This window comes from Topomyia yanbarensis, chromosome 3, assembly GCF_030247195.1.
Source record: "Topomyia yanbarensis strain Yona2022 chromosome 3, ASM3024719v1, whole genome shotgun sequence".
Classification (NCBI taxonomy): Eukaryota; Metazoa; Arthropoda; class Insecta; order Diptera; family Culicidae; genus Topomyia; species Topomyia yanbarensis.
In genome coordinates this window covers 259,450,937-259,475,259 of record NC_080672.1, presented here as the reverse complement: position 1 = coordinate 259,475,259, position 24,323 = coordinate 259,450,937, and the positions used below count along the sequence as shown (strand labels likewise).

General features: G+C 41.4%; 1 protein-coding gene across 1 annotated transcript; it reads left to right on the top strand.

Moving 5' to 3' along the window:
* Positions 1 to 700: 700 nt before the first annotated feature.
* On the top strand, positions 701 to 22,203 carry LOC131689295 (inositol polyphosphate 5-phosphatase E). The gene is made up of 5 exons (XM_058974281.1): positions 701 to 1,552; positions 1,627 to 2,082; positions 11,779 to 13,258; positions 13,319 to 13,578; positions 20,787 to 22,203. The coding sequence occupies exons 2-5, from the start codon at positions 1,667 to 1,669 to the stop codon at positions 20,893 to 20,895; spliced, it is 2,265 nt and encodes a 754-aa protein (XP_058830264.1). The 5' UTR covers positions 701 to 1,552; positions 1,627 to 1,666; the 3' UTR covers positions 20,896 to 22,203.
* The last annotated feature ends 2,120 nt before the right edge of the window (positions 22,204 to 24,323 follow it).

Below are 24,323 nucleotides of genomic sequence, written 5' to 3'. Positions count from 1 at the left end.
TTACTCTGCTCACCTAATGGCCCCTAAGAACAATTTTAATTTGCGAAAGTGATTTAAAGACAATTTCAATACTTAGACAAATTTTCTGGAGACCGAAATGGACTTGGTTGTTTCTACAGACACTTTATACACAGACTAGCGAAGTGTCAAAAATTGCAGCCAAACGGACTGTCAAAAAGTGCAGCCAAACGAGCATGAAGGTTTTGAGAGGGGAAGTACAAGAGGAAGCCCATGCAAAGCTTACACGCAGAATTTTATTTATGCATCGATAGCATACTTTTCTATCTGTCTCTCGTTTCTTCTGCTGTAAATTTTATGCATTGGACATATTCGATCTATCCACTCATTGAATGCTTACTAGAAGCAAATACAGCAAACTAGAAGCAAAACACAGTTCATAGCAGTTAATGAAAGAGAAAACTTTTCTCTTTTGTTTACTACCAACATCTGTGATTGGCGAGTAACGGTTTGTCCAGAATTTCCTTTCAAAGAGAATTTTGACAGTTGGCTGTTAAGCCGTAATCATATGTTTGTCGAGATATGTTTGTCGAGAAATGGATTGTAGATTATTATTTTGAGTGCACGTTGTTTTCAAAAATCATGCTTGTAATCATCTAATGCGTTTTGTTACAGTGCACAACTTGTCTGCTCGAATCTCTCCAGTTAAAAAGGAACATGTTTGACATATTGTGAGATCAAGGCAAACATTCAATGAAAAAAAACTGTAGCATAACATTTTAATGGTGTTTAATCCAGTTTTTCATGGTTAGTTTTCTTCAAAATATGGTATAAATGTAGGATTCAGTTGCGAAAAGTGCCATCTCAATGAGAAATGTTCAATTCACTTGGAGAAAGTTTAAGATATTTAAATTGGAGTGGTTGAAACCATCGCTGTGAAAAGTAAAATCACCCCCACCCACTTTTACCACCCGCTGTGTTGCTGTTTGTCGGTGATGTGGTGGGTGGGTGTATTAGCAAGTGTGCGAACGTAAACAAAGCGCTCGTATTGTCCCACGAGGTCAATCGCTTCCTTGGTGACGAAGTAGATCGTCCAGGCTTTCGATGATTATTTCTATATAGTCGTGTATTTCTTTGGCATGCATTACCCCAAATGACGAACACGACATGAATGGCTGGTCGATGGCACACTGTGAACATTACAAAATTTGTATGTCTACTGATCCGGCTGCTACAATAATCACGCCCATTGAAAGCGATCAAGCGTTTATGGGAAGCTTAAAAATAGTATCATCTCGGACAATATGGACCATCGTCGTCGGCAGAATCAGCGCCGTCTAGAGCTACAAGTGCCACAACAAGGGCAAGGTCGATGCAGCCACAACATCCTTCTTCGTGCCGCCGGTATTAGTTCCAATGAGAGGAAGTCATCATTAATTTATGGTGTCGCGAATGTCGTTAGACTATACGTCATCATCGGTAGTACTATTAAGACCGTCGGTAGTTTTTCATTATATAACGTATTCGCAACACGTGGTGCTGTTCTAACGACGGGTAAAACTGATCGAGAACAATTAAGACGAACAATTGAAAGGTATGCATATGAATAAGCTATATATTTTAGCATGTGATATTTACGTCGAGCTGATGAACGTATGATATTTGTAGATCTTATTGCACGCTGTAAAACAATTAGATTGTTCTACATATGGACAAAGACGTCTCAAAACAAGGCAAAGGCAAGCGGCCTTTCCTTGGAATACTTTCGAAACGTTCCTCGCGGGTGGAGCCCCAACGGTGTTTGGATGGAGAAGATGATAACACCACATCTGACTCGGGGAACAACTCAACATTAAACATAGCCAATGGTCAACTGTCTGGTAATATAGTTGCTGCAAATGCACATCAAAAACAGCTTTCAAATCAGGAAGTAGCAGCAGGAACAGCAGCTCCAACTGCTCCTACCGTATCCAAGCAAGATTCGTCTAACCAGAGTGACAATTCCTATCACCTGCTGTCAACATCATCCACTACCACCACCAACTCGTCGGCCGATCCCTCTTCTTCGAAAACTACCAACACCTCGTCATCGTCGCAGAAAAATCACGGCAATTTATTTGCAAGGTTAGTATCGAGGAACAAAGGGAACAGAGCAATATAAAGATAGCTTCGGTTATTTGAAAGATAAATTTAGAATTTATCTGCTGCTGCTGTAGGTAAACAAATCTGGCCTCGAAAGTGTTTTCATCATATGTTATATAGTGACGCAGAATGCACGAGATGTTGGTGCATAATGGGTAATAGATTCTTATCGCTTATCAGAACTTCTATAAATTATGCGCTTGTGTGGGTTTTTTTTTCACGCATTTGAATTTCAAATAACTAATTGACCTTCGCCGAATTGATTTTTTTGCTACGAAACTAAAGAACCAGTCTTTCCATTAGACGGGTAGCAAATAGTGTGTTTTGGAAGAGGCTATTAAATTACAGTCAAGTCTGCAAGTTATTTCTAAAATTGCATAGTTTAGTTGCATAGTGCATGAACTGATTCAAAATGTATAGCATCCGGACTTAGGATAGATATATGGCTATTCTATACAGCACCACTCAAATAAATGGACCTAAACGGTTTGCAAAGTTTTCCAAAGTATGAATTATGTTTGCCGAAGCACGAAAAACGTGAGTTACCGTTACCGAGATAGTTTCTGTAAGGTACGACCACCTGAACCATTGTAAACTCGTTAAAAAGTGCCGTGATTGTGATTCTGGATCGCCTTTCACAGTGGGAGGCGTAATCATTCTTTCATATAGTCTCTTGCTCTCATGTTTTTTTAATTCAAACTTTAATGTAATAACTTTTGAGGCATAAGGATTCCCAATAGACCAATGTAGCTGGGAATCATCCCGGCGACAACGCATATTGCCTTCGACGATATTGTTCTATACGCACTCGCGACTCGTACGGCCATCAGCCAGAATGTCCTGTTCAGCCTGCCACGATTTCGCTTGGTTTTCAGTGCCGCACCCCAGGCAGGAACCCCATATCGGAGTATCGATGACGGAACAGTAGATAGCTGACATCTCGTACTGCTTCTCGGACCGCCGACGGTGGGCATGATTCTCGCTATTGCATTAGTTGCTTTCGCTGACCTTTCGCAGTCGTAATCGACGTGGTTGTTGAAGCTCAAACGTTCGTCGATTATCACTCTCAATTGCTTCAGTGCGCGCTTCGCTGCAATCACGCGCTCTCCGACGTCGATTTGCATCCGCTGAACCGCTTTGCAGTTTCCAACTAACAACACCTTCGTCTTGTGGTGATCTATTTTCAGTTTGACCTCGTTCATCCTGCTCGATCGCGTCTATTGTCTCTGTCAACGACACCTCTACTTCTTCAAGCGTCTCACCCATCACCGTTAGTGATAGGTCGTCCGCGAAAGCCACGATTTTCACTTTTCTCTGCAGCCGTGGTGTTACCATCCCATCGTACATCCCGTTCCAAAGAGTTGGACCGAGAATGGAGCCCTGAAGCACGCCCGCTGTGACTCGCATTGAATTCTGCCCTATGTTCGTCTCGTACAGCAGCCTCTGCTCTGGAAGTAGCTCTTCTTGATCTGGCATAGATAATCAGATAGATAGATTATTCTTTACAGCGCTGCAGCGATGGCTTTCCAGTTGGCGCTGTTAAATGCATTCTTCACATCTATCGTGACCACAGCACAGTATCGCTCTTTTCTACGCTTCTGTTTAGATGCCTTCTCAGCACTTTCGAGCATTGTCCGAATTCCTTCCGCTGTCCATACTCCATTTCGTCAGCCTGTTAAGGATGATTTTTTTCGCGAGGTTTCCGAGTGTATCCATCAGACATATGGGCCTATTCTTCTGCGAGCTTATCGTTAGTCACTTGTCAATCGTCCGTCATGTCCGAGTTTGCTCCTTCTTCTTCGCTGTACGGTGTCGAAGGTCAAGTAGTTGAATCGTGCTTCGGGAACCCTCAATGATTATCTTCAGCTTACCCGAGCACATTTCGGCTGACGTCGACGAGCCCTTCATTTTCGCCATCACGACTCGGTACGCGTCGCTCCAGGGAGTGGCGTCTACTTCTACAGCGTGTTGCGTCATCCTTCTCTGTGCTGCAGCTAGGTTCCGTTGTCCGTTAGGGTAGCGAATCGATGGTCGCTATGCGTATACTTCTCGGATACTCTCCAATCCATGTTTGCCGTCAGTGAGGGCTACAGAATGTGACGTCGATGATAGAGCAGAAATATACGTCTGATTTCGCTAGAGCTTCCTGTAGGATACACTCTCTTGTGTTAGTTACTTTACTACCTCACTCCACAGCCCAGACGTTGAAGTCACCACCAATGACTACTGGCTTTCGACCGATCAACTGCTCGGTTAACTGCTCCAACATTAGGCTGAACTGCTCCATTGTTCACTTCGGAGGAGCGTAACAGCTGCACACGAAGACCCTGTTGATTTTGGCGATCACGACGCCTTCGTATTAGCGTTCTACCACCCAGTTACTATTAGCAGAGGGGGCTTGGAATTGCTCTACAATCAAAGCGACGTCACACATAGTTTCTGTCGTAGACTGCCACAACAGTTGCTGTGCGGTGTCACATTGATTCAGATTTATCTGGGTTATCTCCATTGCCGTTGGTCTGCAGTCGCCCTCTTGTAGGCAGGGCATTTAAAGCCACCCGTCTGATGGTCGTTTCCGTTCGCTGGAGTGCAAAGCATGCACGTCGGCCTCTGCGTGCAGTCTCTCGCAAGATGGCCTGTCTCCCCGCATTTCCAGCACATTCTATCCGGGCCTTTGCATGCCCCTGTCAGATGTCCAAAGCCTATTCACATAACTTTGCCTTCCTCCAGTGCTTTGTCGGCAGTGGTTACATGTAAACGAAGCCTTTTGAGTTCCTCTGGCTTTAACCAGATCGTCATATACAGCTCTCCCAGGTTACACTGCTGCTTCAATACATCTTTCAGCTCGTCTTCTGTCGTAGTTTCGCCAAGGTACACAATCACCATCTCCGGGTTTAAGGCTTTAACTTCTGACTTCTCTCCCATTAATTTGGTGATAGTCTCCTGCAATTTCGAGCTGCCATTCGTTGAATTCTTCTTCAGCTTGAGGATCATCTCGCCTTTTTGGGTACGCCTGACTGTTACCACATTTTCCCCCAAATCTTTCAGCTCCGAGTGCTCTTTGACCGTGTTGAGCAGCGCTGCATGCGTCGTCGCGTCACTGCCTTTAACGAGCACGGCTTCTTCCTTTGGCGCCTTCTGACGAGCCAAGGGTTTTCCTTTCCTCTTCTGCTCCCCTTTTCGCTCCTGCTTCTTTTTTGCTGTTTCCCGTGTTTCTCCTTCCGACCTACAAAGGTACTCCAGCTTTCTTCCTGTAGGGTGGCGTCCTTTCCTTTGGCAACAACAGCGTCCTCGAGCGTCTGCCTCTTTGGGCCGCCTGGTCTTTCGTCTCCTACCAAGGATGTTGTCCTCTTTGGAGTCATGAGAACTAGCGTTTTTTCCACTCCAATCTGCTTCTCCTTACCCTGCGTCGGAGGGACTAGGAAGATAGTAACCTTAGCCGACGCCAATGCTCGCTCAGCTACATCCGCCCGCCGCATTGCCGTGTCATACTCCTTCACGGCAGATAGTAGTGCCTTTCGGATTCTGATGACCATCTACTTAATGTCCTTATGGACATTGTTTCTCTAGTCCACAAACTTGTGGAGCTCCTCCATCTAGTACTTCGCGGCCACTACTTGTGCACTTCGTTGCTGCTGTTGCTGCTACTTCCCCTCCTCCTGCTCTTGCTGAATAACTTCAGCTGCTACTGGTGGTGGCGCCCTCACCAAACCACCTCTGGCGAACGGATTCGCTGTACCTCCTCCGTTTGTGTGTTTCTTTTTTTGCTCCATTTTATTGGGGCCCAACTCCGGGCCGCTATCTTCACTTGTTGTATATAGTCGGCTCTTGTGATCCTATGATTATCTATGCGAGCAGTGAGTTCATGCAAGGGTTGACACTATCCTTCATGGGGAGTAGTGTTCCGAGCCGGATGGGCGTAAAATCGGGAACGGTTCATCCGAACCTAGTACCTCCGACGAGTTTTGAGCGTACCCGGGGACCTGCCAGGGTTTTAACGGGACGGAGGCAGCCGTGCTATTAGCCCACTCTCAATTCCAAGTCGGTGTCATCCTTCCCTACTTAGGGAGTAGGGCCAGCATGCCGTAATCAGGCTGTTACTGGCGTCGATTCAGGTGTGCCGGTTGGCATTCCGGTAGGGCTAATGCTTTTTTTGCTACGATCTTTGATTACTGAAATCTTATGGTCTTAGTAGAAGCGGCACAGTTGCTTTCGGAATTATGGCTTTTTTAAAGGTTTAGCAGTGCCTAATCCAAACCGCACCACATCCTAGCAAAACTTCCCAACTCGCAGTAAGTCCGGTGCGGGGGGAGGGTGTTAAATCTTTAAGCCCCTGAATTCCTGTCCCTGCTACCCCCTTGTATGTGTGTATGTGTCAAAAATTTCACTCATTTTTTTCGGAGATGGCTAGACGGATTTGCAAAAACCTAGTCCCCAATGAAAGGTACCACCTTCCCATCGGCTTTCGGTGGGTAGTGTACGAGGTTTTCGACTAGTTTCATTTAAGGTCGGTTCCGACGTTAAATGAAATACAAGGTTATCTTACGAAGACTCAGGTGATTCGTATTTCAATTTCCAAAATATCCTGACTCCTGTGGTAGAAGACAAAGGGTTAAGTCGCTGGAAAACTTTAAGTTTGCTCATATGACCCTTGTCCACGCTTTTCTAAACTTTCTTTCTTCAACTCCTTGCTCTTCCTTGAGTACTGTGGCTCTTAATATTGAAAACATATACTTCACCTTCTAGTCCCTCGTGAATTAAATGCCGTTACAACAGTATATTTAAGGATAGACAACAACTTAGCTTTAATCGTATTGCTCATCAAGTGTAAGTCAAATACTATGGCAACTCTATTGAAACAGGCTAACAGCGTTGTGACGATCGTTGCTGGTTCTTCTGAAAGGTAGTCAGAGAAGAGTTATTACGTAGTGTTCGAATACGGGCGTGAAGACCCAGGCGTTCGAGAATTCAACTGTTGCAGACAGTAAGTCTGTGATGAAAATGGCTTCTGGATGCTGAGTGTGTCGAGGTGTATTAACTGGCAATGGCTTTCGTAACTCGACAGTTGAAATATGTTTTACCACAGAGAACAGACATATAAGCTGGAACAAACTTTCCCGAAAAACCTGTGTAAACATTTAAATGAAAATACGTTGAAAATTACCATCGCATACAGGTTCGCATGCATGAGTCACCATTGTATCCAAGTTTGCACACAAGTTCCGTATAGCGATTCCTGGCCGATCGAAGCGCCGCCAAGTGGCAAGTTGCTACTTGCTGTTGTCATTTCAAAGCGACAGTTTTATTTCTTACACAAGTTGGAAACTTTACTTGTATGTCAGTCCTCAGTGGTTTTACCATGGGAGATGTGAAAGAGCAAAGCATATGAATCGGTGTTGGGTTGCCTCGATTCTATCAATCTTGTTCTGGTAATTTAAGGCGATTTTAGATAGTGCCGAACCCAAGATAACTCCAAGATCCTGGATGCGAAAGTGTTTTGGAATGCTCAAGTAGAACAAACATTAGTCGAACTGGATTGGATGATGTTCCGTGCAAACGTGACGATAGAGCATTCGCTCGGGATTAGAACCCGAGGGTTTGTTTAGATCTAGCTTGGTAATTGCGATATCATGGTTGATTTTGTCGACGGCCGCGGATAGATCTATGTAAATAGCGTCGATTTGCAGTCTGCTGGCGCATCCATCGAATACATACGTTGTGAATGAGAGCAGGTTGGCATTAAATCATGTTGTTCGTCTGCGATGTAGTGAAAGAAAATAGGGTATAAAACATCGAATAGCTTGGATACGTCACTTAACCACGAATTTTTTCGATAATTATTTATTGTTGTTCGATTTGTTTCCCTTTATATGAGCTGAAGACAAGTAGATCGCTTTCTAACAGGTAGTGAGAGATAGCTTGAAGATTCGTTGAAGTGGTTCGAGGAGCCCGTTAATGCACTTTTTGACAAATATCGTGGGCACACTCAGGGAACCTGATATCTTTAGCTTAGACTTTGTTTTTTGAGGATTCTTTTGCTTCTCATTAACATACAGCCAGGGCGACTTAGGGTTAGAAATCAGTTGACGGTCGACGTTTTGCAGGTATCTGGAAAAAGCTTCACTGTTAGCATTCGTGGTTGAGTTGAATGTAGTGGATAGTTAGTGCCTATGCCTCAGGAAGTGTTATAAGCAGCTTGTTTGACAGTTTTTAATTGTCTAAGGACAGTTGATTTGCAAGAAGGCTGTCGATTGGCGCTAATTGTTCGTTTTGGTATATGCCGGTCGATAAGGTAATTAAGAATATTAAAAATCGGCGTCGTTGCAACGTTCACGTCTTGTTGTGAATATTTTCATCCCAGTTTATATTCACCTGCGTGCCAATGATGCAGTTGTAGTCTGCGTTTTCAAAATCGTACAGGTAGAGCTAAAGACGTCTTCAAAGTAACAAGATGTAGTGGGGGATGATGGCGCACATACTGGACTAAAGGAAACGGAGCCGTGGAACTGTATGGAACGTAATCCCGAAGGCGTACGATGCAGAGATTCAACGAGCCTTCCATTCTCGTTGATGGCATCATTGGTTTGTCGAAGAGTGGCGCTACTGTAGCTATCTAATGCAGTCGTCGTTTCGGGCGGCAATTTAGAACGAGGAAGATGTACATCGATCAGGCTGGTGTCACGATTTCTATAAGGTGGGAAATACACGACGCACATGAACAGCCAGGGATTGGCAAGTTTCACTTGCTCGGAGCTCGCCCACTGGTCATCGTTGATCAATCGAGCTATTATGTCATGGTGAACAGCGATAAGCACACCGCTACCCGACGTCTTGTAACTGTTCAGCTCGGTAGACATCAAATGCCGAGCCAAATTCCTGGTGAGACAGAGTACGGTTGTCAAGCCAAGTTTTGGTTAATGCGATGACGACTGTAGCCCGTATTCGCGAGGAAACAGTTATCCGCTGATGAATTAAATGATTCAATGATCAAAGACGATGTATTTATAGTCAATAACGATAGTTCGATCTCGTTGGGTACGAGTCAATTTGCTAACTTATGCGTTACCGTCAGAGCAGAGAGTTACATCTAACACCTCTTCTGTTAGGCGATTTCCTACACTAATTCTATGGAGATTTGTATAATTTAAGTGTTTCGTCAATTCGGTGCCTCTCAAATTGATATCGGAGCTGCCTCAAATGATATGATGAGAGGAAACCCCTTTTTGCCACAGTATGATACAACCCTTTTAAAATTATCAGCAGGTACGAGGCAAATATGCTGAATGATACACGTACTTCCTGTTTATGTTAGTCATATTGACCGTGACAGCACGAATATTGCGAGTTGTGAGGTTGGATATAAGGCATGAACCAATGGCATTATTCTCGTGCATATATGCACGAGGCATTTTACGTGGATTTGTTATTTTCATTGAAAGCTACGAAGACGGGTCTAAGTAGCTTTCCAACATAGGATTTTCTGTTATGGAAATACGGTTCTTGAACCAAAGCTATGGAAGCTTTTCCTTCCGGTACAAGGCGGATTGGATTCATAGTTGCTGTACGTTTTTTCTGAAGATGAATTTATGCTACTCTAACCATACTCGAGCACAGGACCGCACATGTCATCACCAATACTTATTATTCCGCAACTAGATGATATCAAACACTTATAATCGCCTTACCGAACCACGAAATGGGTACTAGGAAAATGACCATCATTTGAATCCCACGATTTGCGAAAAAAACAAACCAATGCCCTTATAGTTTCCTTATAGTACATTTTTGGTGTAGAACCGGTCTGATCGGCGTTTCTGCCCTAGGCCAAAAATGCGTGATCCCCCTCCCCCTCCCCCTCCCGTTTGCGTTTGTACGTCGCGTGTGTTAATTATATGAGAGCTTTCTTTTTATAATTGGTTCAATTGAAGGTATAGACTTAGTCTACTGATACCAAGGACAAAAACTTCCGGAGGTGACCGATTCATGATCGTGCGAGCGCGAGAGTTTCACGCTTGAGACTGTGTTTGAAAATTTATAGAAGCTGAGACATTCACTTTATCACTGGGATGTTATCATGTTTACGAGCTCGCGGATGTAGGTGCCGTGGATAGTCGCGAAGGGCTCAAGCATTTGTATATTAACGTGTTTGTCACGTGTATGTGACTTCGCGTGTAAAATTTCGATTTTATAATTATGTAGCGTGTATTCTTGAATGATCGCGCGTGGACCGTGAATCTGATGCTTAATTTCTAGTGTATGGTACAGATGGTAGAGGAGAGTCCGTTTCCCCATATCACTAGAGTTCCAAGTCATGTCACCGTGGAACATGTTGTTCAGTGAATATGAGCGTTACTTGTTTGAATGGTTCAACTGAAGGCATTAGTCCAGACTGCTAGGACCGAGGTAAGACTTCCGGACGTGACCGTTTCATAATCACGCGAGTGGTGGGTTAATGCTTGAGACCGCGTTTGTAAGGGGTGCCACGTTTACTTAACTACCGGGGTGGTTTCATGTTGGCGAAACCGCGGGCGTAAGTATGTTGGATTGTTGCAATTGCATGGTCGCATTTGTGACCAGGTTTATGTTATCGCGAATGCCACTAGCGTTTGTACCTATATGAGTATAGATAGTGTATAGTAGAGATATACTGATAAAACGAATCATAACATGCCGAATAAAGAAAAAAGATGCAAAGAGCTTGATTAGAAGTGTATAAATTGACCGATACTATTTTGGTATACATCAGCAAACTAATAGATGTACAAAAGAAAGAGACTAATGAAGTGGAATAGAAATACACATGTAACATGCAATCAAACTTGTCTAAATGCAGCAAATGTTGTATATTTAATATTAACGACAATTGCATTCTGTTAGACTTTCATCATGCTATGCTGGCTGGGAATGGATGATTCACGAGCGCCGTTAAATTCATTGTAACCTAATTTATCCAATCCTTCCCGAATGAATGGAACTAAATGCACAAATTGAACACCGGAAGTATTAGCCACTATTCTATCATATACGCCAGTTCTGCATCCATTCCGACCTAACTGTCACAAATACTCAGACGAACACATACACTGATACATACAATTAGCACATAACAATTGTACACTAGTACGAAAAACTACGATTATTACAAAACGACAACTAATAGGTTTCTACTAATGTATTTATTAAATTAATTTAATTATTAAATTAATTTAATTAGTCTATGCACGATGACGAAGTCGACCGATAAATAGACACACAATGATTCCCACTGTGAACCCCGTACACGAATACCACCATCAAATTGAGGAACAATGTTTGCAAACACGACACACAGCAAAAGTCAATCCACGTCGAACCGCCAGTCAGCGACGCCACCGCGCACAGACTAGTTGTTGAGCGTTGGTATGCGCAGGTGCAGAGTATGAAAAAAACATAGAACATGAAAATGGCACATAAGCCCTCTCGGTCTCCTCGATGCACCACTATCGAGGCGTAATGCAATAACCATCTTAAAGCAACTGTCTGTCAGATGTTCTGTAGCACTGATGCACACAATATGCTTGATGAAGTTTGCAATACCGTCAAACCCCCCAACCTTAGGAAGGGAAAAAACAAACAAATGTCGATCAAATAATCTAAGCTTTACTTTATGATTGAGATTCAACTTCCAATTCGTTTCAGGAATCCCTGCCCTAGTAACAAGACCCGCCAATCAAACCGACTTAGTGGCCAGTTTAATCTATGCTGCTCAGTTGACGAAAGCTTGTTGCGGTCTCCCAAAAAGAACCGTTTTTCCGATCCACATGCTAGTGAGAGCCAGTCACTGTGTCAGGAATCCCGTAAACCTACGCAATCGGAGCAATATCAGCGGCGCCAACAATTGCGACTAGAGCTAACTAATAAGACTAGCACGGATCGGAATAGTCCGGTAACAAATGGTGCGCGAAGTAGACCACTCGAGTTTGCTTCAACAAAATCGGAGGAGGGCGGTAGCATAACTAGTCGCGATTCAATTATCGAGAATAAAATAATTACGAAACCGGTAGTGTTTCGAGAGTATCCAAACCACACCCAGCGAGCTGTTATGAGTAGTAAATCACGCTTTAAGGATCGTTTCCTACCACCAATGCCAAAATTAGATGGCTATGAAAAGATGGAGCAGCATTACAGTTCGCCAAATATAGCGGAAAATGAGGAACCTCCTGGGATAGAAGAGAGAGACACACGGAAATCGATGTCCTTTGATACTGTTAGTACGGAAAACGAAGCTGAACCTCCCCTGGTTAATCCAACCAGTGCAGATTCATTGGCAAAGCAAGCTTTGATGGCTGCTCATGTATTGCATCTGATACCGGCCGATAAGGCTCGACAGAGAAACTTCCTACATGGTCGCCTCGGTGCAACATCGCTTCTGGGCGCTTCAGAGTTGGATAAGGTATTACCCAGCAGGGAGGTTACCATTTTTGTCGGTACATGGAACATGAATGGCCAAAGTCCTCCAAAGCAAATGAACGATTTTGTACTTCCAACCGCTATTGAAAATGTGCCAGATATAATTGTGTTTGGAACACAAGAATCGTGCTCCGAGCGATTCGAGTGGGAAGTTACTTTACAGGAGACGCTGGGTCCGTCCCACATTTTACTACACTCAACAAGCCTCGGAACTTTACATTTAGCTGTGTTCATACGAAGAGATCTGATATGGTTCTGTTCCGAGCCAGAGGATGCTTATTTGTCAGTTCGACCGGGTACAGCATTTCGAACGAAAGGTGCCGTTGCGATTTCATTTTGTCTATTTGGCACTTCCTTTCTCTTTGTGACATCTCATCTAACGGCGCACCAGCAGAAAGTCAAAGAACGTGTTTCTGATGTGAAAAAAATCACTCATGCACTTGAGCTGCCACGAAATTTGACCGTTAAACATCGGAACAAGGATGTTACTCAGAATTTTGATAGTGTGTTTTGGTGCGGGGATTTGAACTTTCGTCTCAGTGAACCACGCGAAAAACTGATGCGGTGGATCGAAACGACTCAATTTCCGCTACCAGCACATCTACCGCACGGTTTTATGCACACTGATCAATTGACAACGGTGCTGGCTGATGGTGCCGCCTTCAAGGGATTTCGAGAGGCTAAAATAACGTTTCCTCCGACATACAAGGTTCGTTGTCAGCTTTATGATCATAGCCCTTTTTATAATCATTAGTTTCTTCTATCATAGTATGATCCTGGAACGCAACGGTTTGACACATCTAGTAAACAGCGAGCACCAGCTTACACAGATCGGATCCTGTACAAATTTAAACCGCTACCAGTAACTACGGTCCAACGTCGCATAAGCAGTGTTGCAGGAGGCAAATTCACACATCCGCCATTACCGGTGAAGTGTTTGGCATACGATTCGGTGCAGAGCATCACCACCTCGGACCACAAACCGGTTTGGGCTTTGTTCTGCAACCTCATTCGACCCGGAGTTGATACGTAAGTAGCCAGAATTTTTTTGTATGGTCAGTTTTGGTTATGTTTCGCTACATTGAGGCTTATACCTGTCGACCTGGCTGCAAAATTGAAAAATCATTTTTTTGGAAATTTTTATTGATGAGTTCATTAAAATTTGGTCGGAAAGGAAAGTAGTGTAATTTTAGAATAACTGGATTACGTGGATCTTCAAACTCTGGTTTTTGCACTATGTAAAAATGAAAACAAGTCCAACTGCATGCGTGGTGTGAAAACTTTACAGGTTCAAGGGCCGATTTCTTCACCCTCGCTTAACGCTTAAGCCAGGTTTAAACGTACTGGTGAACTTGGTTTAAAAGTTAAACGAGAGTGAAGAAATCGGTCCTAAATCATAATGTAAATAGCTCATCTATCCTTCTGGTCGTCACATCATATAAAAGGTATACTTAATATTCATGGGGCACCTGTAAAGGCCACCAATTACACGGTGCTACAAAAAAAAAAACAAACATTGAACGAACTTTTCAACCGATTTAGTATAGGTTGCAGGTCTAATCAAATGCAAAACAGAGCCACATTTGAACAGTTTAATATACTCAAAATCTAAATGTATAGAAAAAATCATTTTCTGGGACCTTCGGCACCACAAAAGCTACGTTGTCGTTTTTCAGTTGATCTGAGATTTTTTAACAGTTGTTTGCTTTTTTGTTGGTTAAACTTTATGTTGAGCTTAAGAGCTTGTTAAGAAAAAAAACAACTGTACTCGTTGCTGGTCGGTAATCAAGAGACCGATCATCTTTATTCGGTTAGGCAGCAAACCTTCTATTTACAATATTGACATTCGGTATATGAAGAAAGGGGGTTCGGACTTTAACACCTATTTAGCATATACACTCTACATCAATGTCACTAATGGTTTGGTTTATTACCTTTCCCCTTAAGCTATTTGAACAGTCTATAACAACTAATAGTATATATTTTCAGAATGGAATATAATTCCAAAATTTTCAGAAAGGTAACAAAACAAAATAAACTAAACCTCGACATTATTTTTCAAATAATGAGATCAACGCACAACGCACATGCATTCTATAATTCTACTTAAAATATATGAAATTTCCATCAAATTTCTTTTTCCTCGCACGAGTAGAACTCCTCAAATAATCTCTAGTAGAAATATCGATGGTTCCACTCCGTTGACTCGAACTTGCATGCTCGTTTGGCCTCAATGCATCAGGATGTACCTCACTTCTAGCCGGAGATGGTTCTGGTGTGAAACCCCGGAATGGTTCGTCGTCTTCGATTTTTCTCTTCGTACCTTGACTGGACGCGGGAACAGGCAGCTCATGCACCTGAAACGCCATATTGCGCCTGCGTTCAGTTTTATCAGTAACTGAAATCTGTCCCCTGTGGGCCGAGATCAATACTGAGCCGATCGCGATTTCTGTTGATTTTTTAAACGATAGCAGCTTTTTTGAATGTGGCCTTTTTGTTTGCAAAAATTGCACACAAAATTAGCGTATTTTCCTCGAAGTCCTGTGCCCTGAATGCGATCTTCCCCTGTAAGAATACCGATTAAATCTGCTATCCCGATCATTCCTACTGCTAGATCTATTACGCCGCAAGTTATCATTACTACGCGCCTCGTATCTGGTATCCCGTCTCCCTAGACGGTGTTTTATAGAACGAACATTAACATCCTCATTTAAAACGTGTGCCCTTGACGTTCCCAGGTCACGATTTTTAATGTTTTTTCTGTATTTCGAACAGTCAAGTCTACCTCGTCTAAAATGCGTAGTTGCAATTATTTTTCAAATATCCCAAATATAAGTTGATCTTTAAGAGCTATGTCGCGAAATTCGCCGAAATCACATTGCTCAGCTAGAAGTTTTACAGATAAAATAAAATTTTCACCGGACGCTGTCGGTCCTTGTTTCCGGCACCCTAATTTGAACCTTAGGACAGTGTCCTACTCAATCTTGTCGAACCTTTCTTTTAGTTTCTTGGTAATGGCGTCGTAGCTTAACGCTTCCAAATCTGTGCCTGGATAACGCAACTTTAGTGAAACAATTACCACACAATACATTCTTTAATTTTCTTTCAAATTGCTAAATTTTGTATTCAATTCAATAATAGTATCCTGACAATAGGTCTTTTGCTTGGTCTTTTGTAATTTTTGTACTCACCGGTCATTTCTTGTCCGAACTTCGGAACCACGCGGTACCAAAAAAGTTGGCCACCCTGCCGTTCCCGGACGAAAATACGGAACAGATCCTGCGGCGTACTTCTCTGCCTGTGCACTCCTGCGCATCAAAAAAAGCTAACACTCGCGAAAAAAACTAACTTACCACACGCAAAAAACCCGGTTAATCCTCGTCGCCACTAAAACTTTATGTTGAGCTTAAGAAAAAACAACTATACTCGTTGCTTTTCGGGAACACAGACCGATCATCTTTATTCGGTTATACAACAACCCTTCTATTTACAATATGGGGACATTCAAGTGTACTGAGGTGCCCTCTACAAAAGTTTAGAGAAAAATCAGGAATATGTAAACAAACAACGTGCATTTTATTCACCTTTTTTAGCCCGGGATTTAAAGCATTTTCTCTATGAAAAGCTTAATATTTTCTCAATAATATCGTAAATCAATTAGTCATGAACTATATTTTTCAACCGATTTGTGAGTTCAACATGAAACGCGCGCACAATTACGAAAACTTGTCATCACCTTCACTAGAGTCGCTTTATATTTACATTTTTCGATAAGATATTTGGCCTGCGTTAAGCCAAACCGAGCTAAGCGCCATAATTTTTTTCGTGTATTTTTCGTACCAAAATTAATTTTTCGATAACTTACCATTTACATAGAAAGTTAAAGAACACTGGCTTGCTTTCGTTTGCTATTTGGGTTCCCAAAACATAACAGATATTAGAGTTCCTGGTGCTATATTGGATGCTGGAGCGATTTTAGATAAAGTACCTCAAAATGGCGCTTGGTCCTCTTTGGCTTAACACAGGCCATTTATGAATGATAACCGACCGTAAAGGGTGGCAATTCATGCTGTGTAACATTTTTGAACTATGTATTATTGGTTTCTTATGGCCAAAATTAGGTAGATCGAAGGAAAATATGTAAATTCGACGTCAACATTTCATAAGGCGTTATATACAATATGCTCATGTTGAGAAAATGGCGTTTGAAAAATTACCTCGTACTTTTTATTCCCATTTATGAACAGGAGCTTGATTTAAGGACCAACAACTCAATGCCGTGTTAAATTAACCATTTTTTCCGAATAATATACCAGATTTATTGAAAAAATTGTGTTTTGAATGATTTTTGCAGATAAATGTTTTGGTCCCTTTTGAAACATCGCACTGGTTTTGTGCCCTCTCCCATAATCCCTTTTCGGCGAGACGTTAGCTGTCACCAATGGTTTGGTTTATTACAGTTGGACTTTAATTATTTGGTCAACCGTTTTTTAACAGTTCCGGAAAGAAGAAAAATAGACATTTTCAACGGTATGCTACATTCAGGGCCGTCTTCTAGCGCCCTTGGCGGAGTATCAGTTTTGCGTCTTTTTGATGTCTACTTTGGCTTCCTTTATCAGTTCGACTTTTGAACAACAGTTAAGTGTAACATGGAAATAGCATACTTATCCCGACTTATTCTCGCGAAGTTGATAAAGCAGATCAAGATATTATCACTCTCCTACTGCTGACATCCTTGGCGTGGGTCTACCGGTCAACAGCACGCCTCAGGCTTGCGCAGGTGACATGCAATTCTAGAGAAAATTTAGAGTAGGACGTAAGTAACAATGAGAGATTGGGGCATTTCTCTTCTGTTCATTGCTCGTTCGTTTCAACATTTACTACTCTACTTTTTGCATAATATTCTAGTAAAAACCGTCGGCTTTCGATATGTACTGGGAAATTAGTGCAAAGTGTTATAGTGACGTCGTAATAATCGAAAGAGAAGGTAAACAAAAAGAGACTCTCAATGTTACTTACGTTCTATTCTAAATTTTCTCCAGAATTGTTGAATGTTGCTGTATTTATTACGCTAGCAGCAATGTCAGCGAATATGCCGCGGTGAATGTTTGAAGAATGAATAATTTTACCTAGACAGGTAAAATCATCATAAGTTATATAAAATTCCACTGACATAACACATAAGTAGGACTTCCACTTTGGTAGGACAAAGTTCATTCGCGATTTAGGAGGACCAAACTGACTTAACAAGGGTCAAAGATTCGCTTAACAACAATTGAGAACGTCGCCCTTTGCAGACCCCCGGGCTTGTATCTTCACATAAAGGGCGAACACGAAATTATTGCGACACCGAAAATGTCATGCCAATTTTCTTATAATGTTTAAAAGCAAACCAAAATTTTAGGGTAGTTTTATACATATATTTACTTCAAAAATCAAAAGAAAAGTTAATCGATGGAGCCTTGAGTGTAAAATTGAACACATTTTCGCTTGATGCCCTCCATCAAAGTCTTTACAGTGTCATCCAGTACCAGTTTCTCAGTTTTTTTTCCATTTTCTTAACATGTCCTTCTCGTCTTTGACTGTCTTGTTGCTCTTCCGAAGTTCCGGCTTCATCATTGCCCAATACTGCTCCACCGGGCGCAGTTCCGGACAGTTTGGCGGATTCATGTCCTTTGGAACAAAATGGACAGAATTGGCCTCATACCACTCCAGGACACTTTTAGAATAGTGGCATGATGCAAAATCTGGCCAAAATAGCGGAGCTTCGTCGTGCTACTGCAAGAATGAGATATTTGGGGGCGAACTTCGACACTTTCTTCTTCTTAAATTTGTCGTCCACATACAACTTGCTCTTGCCGGGGAAAAACTCGAACCCCGGATTTTGCTTAAAATCGGCTTTTATATACGTTTCGTCGTCCATCACACAGCAGCCATATTTTGTCAGCATCTTCTCGTAGAGTTTCCGTGCTCGAGTTTTAGCCGTCGATTGTTGCCGCTCATCGCGGTTTGGGAAGTTCTGTATCTTGTATGTATGTAGCTCAGCTCTCTTCTTTGCATTCTGGACGTAGCTCTGCGACATGTCGATCTTTTTAGCCAAATCACGGCTTGAGACGTTGGGATTTGCTTTAATCATCCGCTTCACCTTTCCCTCCGTCTTTTTGTTCTCCGGTCTCGGTTTTCTTCCAGCTCCTTTGCCGTGGTCCAACGTCAACCACTCCTGGAAACGCTTCAACACTCTGGAGACGGTTGAATGGTGAATGTTCAACATTTTTCCCAACTGCCGGTGCGACAGGTCAGGAAATTCCAGGTGTTTGGAAAGAATTTGTTCTCTCGAATCGCGTTGGTTCACCTCCATTTTCGTTGAATCGAAAAACACGACTTCGAGTTTGACAGCATGTGAACAATACACATCAATGAGAAAGTGTGCAAAATTTGGTTGATTTTTACCTAATGGTAAAAAAGTTATGCCCTGTTGAATGTGTCGCAATAATTTCGTGTTCGCCCTCTAATGTGCACAGGGGACATACACAGATGGAAAATTGAACATCAGTTGGAAATATTTCAACGATTTTTTATTCTATTTTTTATAAAACATGCGGAAATAAATTTTCAGAAAATCTCAGTCTATTTCTAGCAAAGCAATCAGCATCAACAGAATAGTAAAGTTTTGTAAAATGTTAAACACAAGTCTCTTCAGAGCATTTTTCGGGCAATTTTATGAATTTTGTGCGAAAAATGTCAAGAAAGTTTGAATTTACGTAAAAGCATAAAGTAAGGTTTTTATTACATCAAACTTATAGTATTTTGGTAGTACTTTTTTCAGTGAAATAAACAGGCACACGTTTATATAAATATATTGATAATTGGCAGATTTATGGCTTTTTTCCGAAATCTTTTTTTATTTAAGAGGTTTGCGGTGATCACGATTGAAGACCAATAGATCAACTAAAATACAAAAACGCAAAAAAGTATATGACTTTAACGTACCTTAACGATTAGTTGAATAAATAATAATTTTTCTTGGGGAACGCTTTTTCCTAAAAACTCGCTCTTATAGGTTCTAAAAATTGTATTAAAAAATTCCGAACAACAAAACAAAAATTTATGCATAAAAAATCGTTAAAATACGAGAAAAATTAATTACGATCAATTGAAAAAAAATTGAAGAAAATTAGTTAAGTGTTTTTTCGGCAATCGTGATCACGGAAAAACCATTTTTGGAAAAACGACATTTCGAGAAAATCTGGTTTAAAATTTCTTGTCACCACTGCTCTTGCTAGACGAAGCGCGCTTGGAAGCGCTGTAACTTTCGATCTATATCTCGGACTTCTATGAAAATTTGGAAAATATGCTCTAACAGTTGTACTTTCACATAAAGTAATAAAAAAACTTTGATTTTTTGAAAAATAAAAAGGTATGTGATCGCTTAATTATTTTTAGTTTGGTTCATTAAGGGCCGATTTCTTCAACCTCGCTTAGCACTTAAGCCAGGTTTAAACGTACTGGTGAACTTGGTTTAAAAGTTAGGGGGGGTGAAGAAATTGGCCCTAAGACACATAGTCAAATGGAGATTTCCATCATCCATCATCGTTACCAAATAATCCGGGTGCTCTCTAACACACCGAGTTCTCAGTAGTTTTCTTTTTTAACGCTCATGTCTCATTCTCCTACAGAGAAACTGGGAGTATCACCGATTTGTAAGTCAGATGGACACAATTTTAAAAAAACACAAAATCAATAGTAGATGGTTGGTGTTACACCTTTGGTCTTCGGCTAGCATGGGTTTCGAGGTCTTTATGACTGGTTGGTGTACGTGTTTCCCTACTTTAAAGTGAATCGATCAATTTGCTGAGTGAGACTGGTTCAGAAAAGGACTGCATGACTGGCACCTACGAGATCGCTAATTGTTGGTTGTTTTGATTGTTTCGATGAAGTAGTACTTTGGTTATTATGGCGAGTCGCTTCCTCTGATCAAGGAGATAAAGGAAGTAGATCATGACTGAGATAATAGCGGTATGGGCCGTTATGGCCTGGGGTGTAAGATAACAGCGGCAACTATAAAAACTGGAAAAGATGTAGTTTTAAAGCGTGTCATTGACTTAATTCCAACTTAACACCCCCTATTCCATACTTCCAGTTGATTGCATTGGCCACACGCGGCAGTCACGTTACTCACTAAGCCAGATGAGCAAGGGACTGATCTGTTATATACATGTTAATTCGTTTCATTACAGAGTACCACTGGCAGCTGGGCTCTTCAACCGGGAGGTCTACCTGGAGGGCATGAAGAGAAGACTGGATCACGCCGGATCCAGTTCGTCGGCAGTTTGCAGCATTCAATGATGATAGGAGTAATTCGTAATGTGATATGCTAACGTTTTTAGCACACAGGTGATGTTTTCTAGTCCCACTGCGCTGTAAAAAGTTACTATACAATAAAAGTAAAATAATTAGTTAAGTAGATGAGGACGAGCTTAGTTTCGCGTTGTACGACTACAAGAGGCTACTGGATATGCGCGTGTCGTACGTACATTGTTGATACGGATTTATTAAGTATAAGCTATAAGACCGAGATAATAATCGGCCGAAGAGAACAAAAGACAACTGGATTGAATGATTCCTTTCGATGCAAATGCTATTTTAAACATGTTTACTAAACAAGTACACTGCCTTAATACTCATAATACTCCCGTATGTAATGGAAATTCCATGTATGTAGGACTATTATTCGTATAACGGCAGTGCAGACTTGAAACACTATTAGTGATAGAAAGTGTGAGCGTCTTTTAGATAGCTGTTTAGTGATCACATATAAGCAATTAAGCGTAATTTTGCGCTTATCATGACATAATAATATGAAGCAGCCTTAAAGGTTTGAAAAGAAATTTTGTTTCTAGTCGACATCGTAGTCAAATTATCTATTTAAAGTGAATAAGTTAGGTAAACCCACAGGTTGTATAATGAACTGAACTTTAACTCTAGTCATGTTATTCAGTAGTATCATCGCATATCGATTTGATCTGGCATATCTTTGCTATTGTGAATATAAATAGGCACATGTGGAAGGACTGTCTAGGCTCCCTTAGCTAAATGTTTGGTTAGGAGTAAAAAAGACCCTGATAAATATATTACTTAAATACACTGTTCGAGAAGCGTAATAAATTCGTTCAGTAGCAAGTAAAATGATTCTCAACAGTGAATAGTAACAAGTAGCTATATTGTTCGAGGCAGTCTGCCTTCTAAAGCCCTTTCTAGCTACTTGAGACATGCAGCGTATTCCGAAACATCAAACGAAATGGGTAAAGATTTCGTTTGGAAATTCAACCTGAGACTTAATCATTGATAACTAGCTATACAACAGTTCACATCTTGGAGTGAGACTGTCCAGAGTTGGCCTTACATAGTGCAGATAGCATGTAAATTTCATTTCCCGAACTGTTTACCTCCTCGTAACATGTAATCTCGAATGTTTTACTCATTTTTCATTCCGTCCTGTACCTTTATTCTTCCGTATCCGTAAGTATTCGAATACAGTTAAGAATGATCAGTTTTGTAGTTTTATTAAAAACATTCTCAGTACATTGTTTTGTTTGAGATGCGTTAGCGCATTCTATAAAACATAAACACTTATTTTTTCGACTCTAATACCGTTCCAAGTATAAATAAATTCCATTTTCCTTCTAAGTAGGAAGCAAGCAGTTCATTCAAACAAGAATATCACACTCCAGTCTTTCCGAATGCAGTCAATAATGTAAATAAATCGCGCGAGGATTTCCTCTATACATCCAAGTAAGTTTGCATTTACTTGCTGGATACATCGAAATTTGCCGAGTTTGTACTCAAAGCTTTAGGTACCCCGGTTTGGATAAAAAAAATGGGCAAAATCGTCATCTCACTGCCTCTTAGGTCGTTTCTAAGCTGATGGTTTCTGGCACTAGTCTCAATTGCATATTCCTTCACTTGAAAGGATGACTGTGTAGAATCTAGATCCTTGCGTAGCTCATAGCAAGAATAACAGTCCCCACAGTATTTTTAGAGCCATGGTGTATAATGTTCTAGGGCGACTTCAGGAACCTTATGACTCCCATTCATCAGTTCGGTCAGGTATGACAACCTCGAATGGAAGATCGAAGATTTGATTAATTGGCCTGCTATCAGTGAATGTGTTTATGTACAACAGTTCCGAGACAAGGTCCAGGATTTGAATGTGACCCGTAAATTCCCAGGTAAATTGTGATAGAGATTATGTATCCGTAAGCAACTACGACGTGCTGCCTTCCTTTTAATATGGACATGTAATGGAATCAGGTCGATCATTGCTTCCAAAGCAATCGTTGCTTTCCACTTTGGAAGTGTAAAGCTAGTGCGTCATTTTTATTTTCGAGCCCTAAAAAGGCTTCGGCAAGCCATAGTACATTTTAAAGTTTTTCCGTAGTTTTTTTGATATTCTGCTACGCCTTGATTCACAACCCTGTCCTGAAATAGTAAGGGGCCATCTATACACATCATGGATAATTTAGGGGAGGGTGGGGGCACGAAAAAGTCCGTCCACGTGTGCCCACGGAGAGGAGGGGTGAGTGTATGGAAAATGTCTACATGGACTCATATATTTTTGCTTTTCTCATATAAAGAAAGGCAATCACTCCAAAAATCGTCTTTTCAACCGAGACCCGGAGGTCCAAATGTCATATACCATCCGATTCAGTTCGCCGAGATCGCAAAATGTCTGTGTATGTATGTATGTGTGTGTGTCAAATAATGTCACTTAATTTTCTCAGAGATTGCTGAACCGATCTGCGCTAATTTAGTTTAAAATGAACGCTCCCATAAGACACTATTGAATTTTTAGTTGATCGGACTTCCAGTCCCGGAGTTACTGGTTGAAGAGTGCGGTCACACAGCATATGCATGTATAACCTGGTTACCCTATGATGTCTGAATAATGTAGTACATATTCACATTTTTTCAACATTTCTTGTGTTTGCGGGTCTAGATCAAAGTAAAACAAAATGGAAGTACGTGCATGCTCAAAGAGGATTTGATATTTATTAGAAACTTCTCGTCCAATTCTGAGGTATTGTTACGTCTGAGTGAGACTAGGAACTATTGAAATAAATATCAAATTACTTCGATTCGCAGGCCTAGAGCACTGATGACGAATCAGAGATTTTTGGAATATATTGTCCACTATAGACTATTCTGGAAGTCCCGGGTTCCGGGCATATTCCAGAAAGCCACGTCGGTGACGACCGAACCAATTTTCACTAACCTAGTCTCAAATGGAAGGTATAATATACATCTCGGTGTTGGACACCCCCCCCCAACCCAACTATTCCTCCCCATCCGTCCTCTCACATCCCCTCCGTCCTCTCAGACCAACCTCTTAACTGCTATTTCTTCATCCACCCCGTATACCAAAAAAGTTAGGTGGTTCCCAACGCATCCTCCCCCTCCCACTAATTATACCCCTTCCCTTCCCTACCACCCCGCATTTCAAAATATGTTAACATAAATACAACATTAAACTTTTGCTGATTAAGCTAATTAAATATTATATTTTAGTTTGTTTCAAGTGTCAACGTCGACGTGTTGCTTATCAGGTTCGTGGCAGTCGTGCACTTATATATGCTTACCGAGACAAGACCTTTTCACAATGTTATATTGAACGTAACCAGCTATTAAATCATAGTTTAGATACTTGAGAAAGACACATATGCATAATTAGGTGGACTAAAATAGGCCTTTGCTTTGTTATAGCACAATTAAATAAA

Bases quoted from the DNA above. Each gene is read 5' to 3' on its own strand.
- LOC131689295 (XM_058974281.1), top strand. From the start codon at position 1,667: ATGGACAAAGACGTCTCAAAACAAGGCAAAGGCAAGCGGCCTTTCCTT. The intron at 2,083-11,778 runs GTTAGTATCGAG...AATTCGTTTCAG, and splicing joins CACGGCAATTTATTTGCAAG to GAATCCCTGCCCTAGTAACA. The intron at 13,259-13,318 runs GTTCGTTGTCAG...CTTCTATCATAG, and splicing joins CGTTTCCTCCGACATACAAG to TATGATCCTGGAACGCAACG.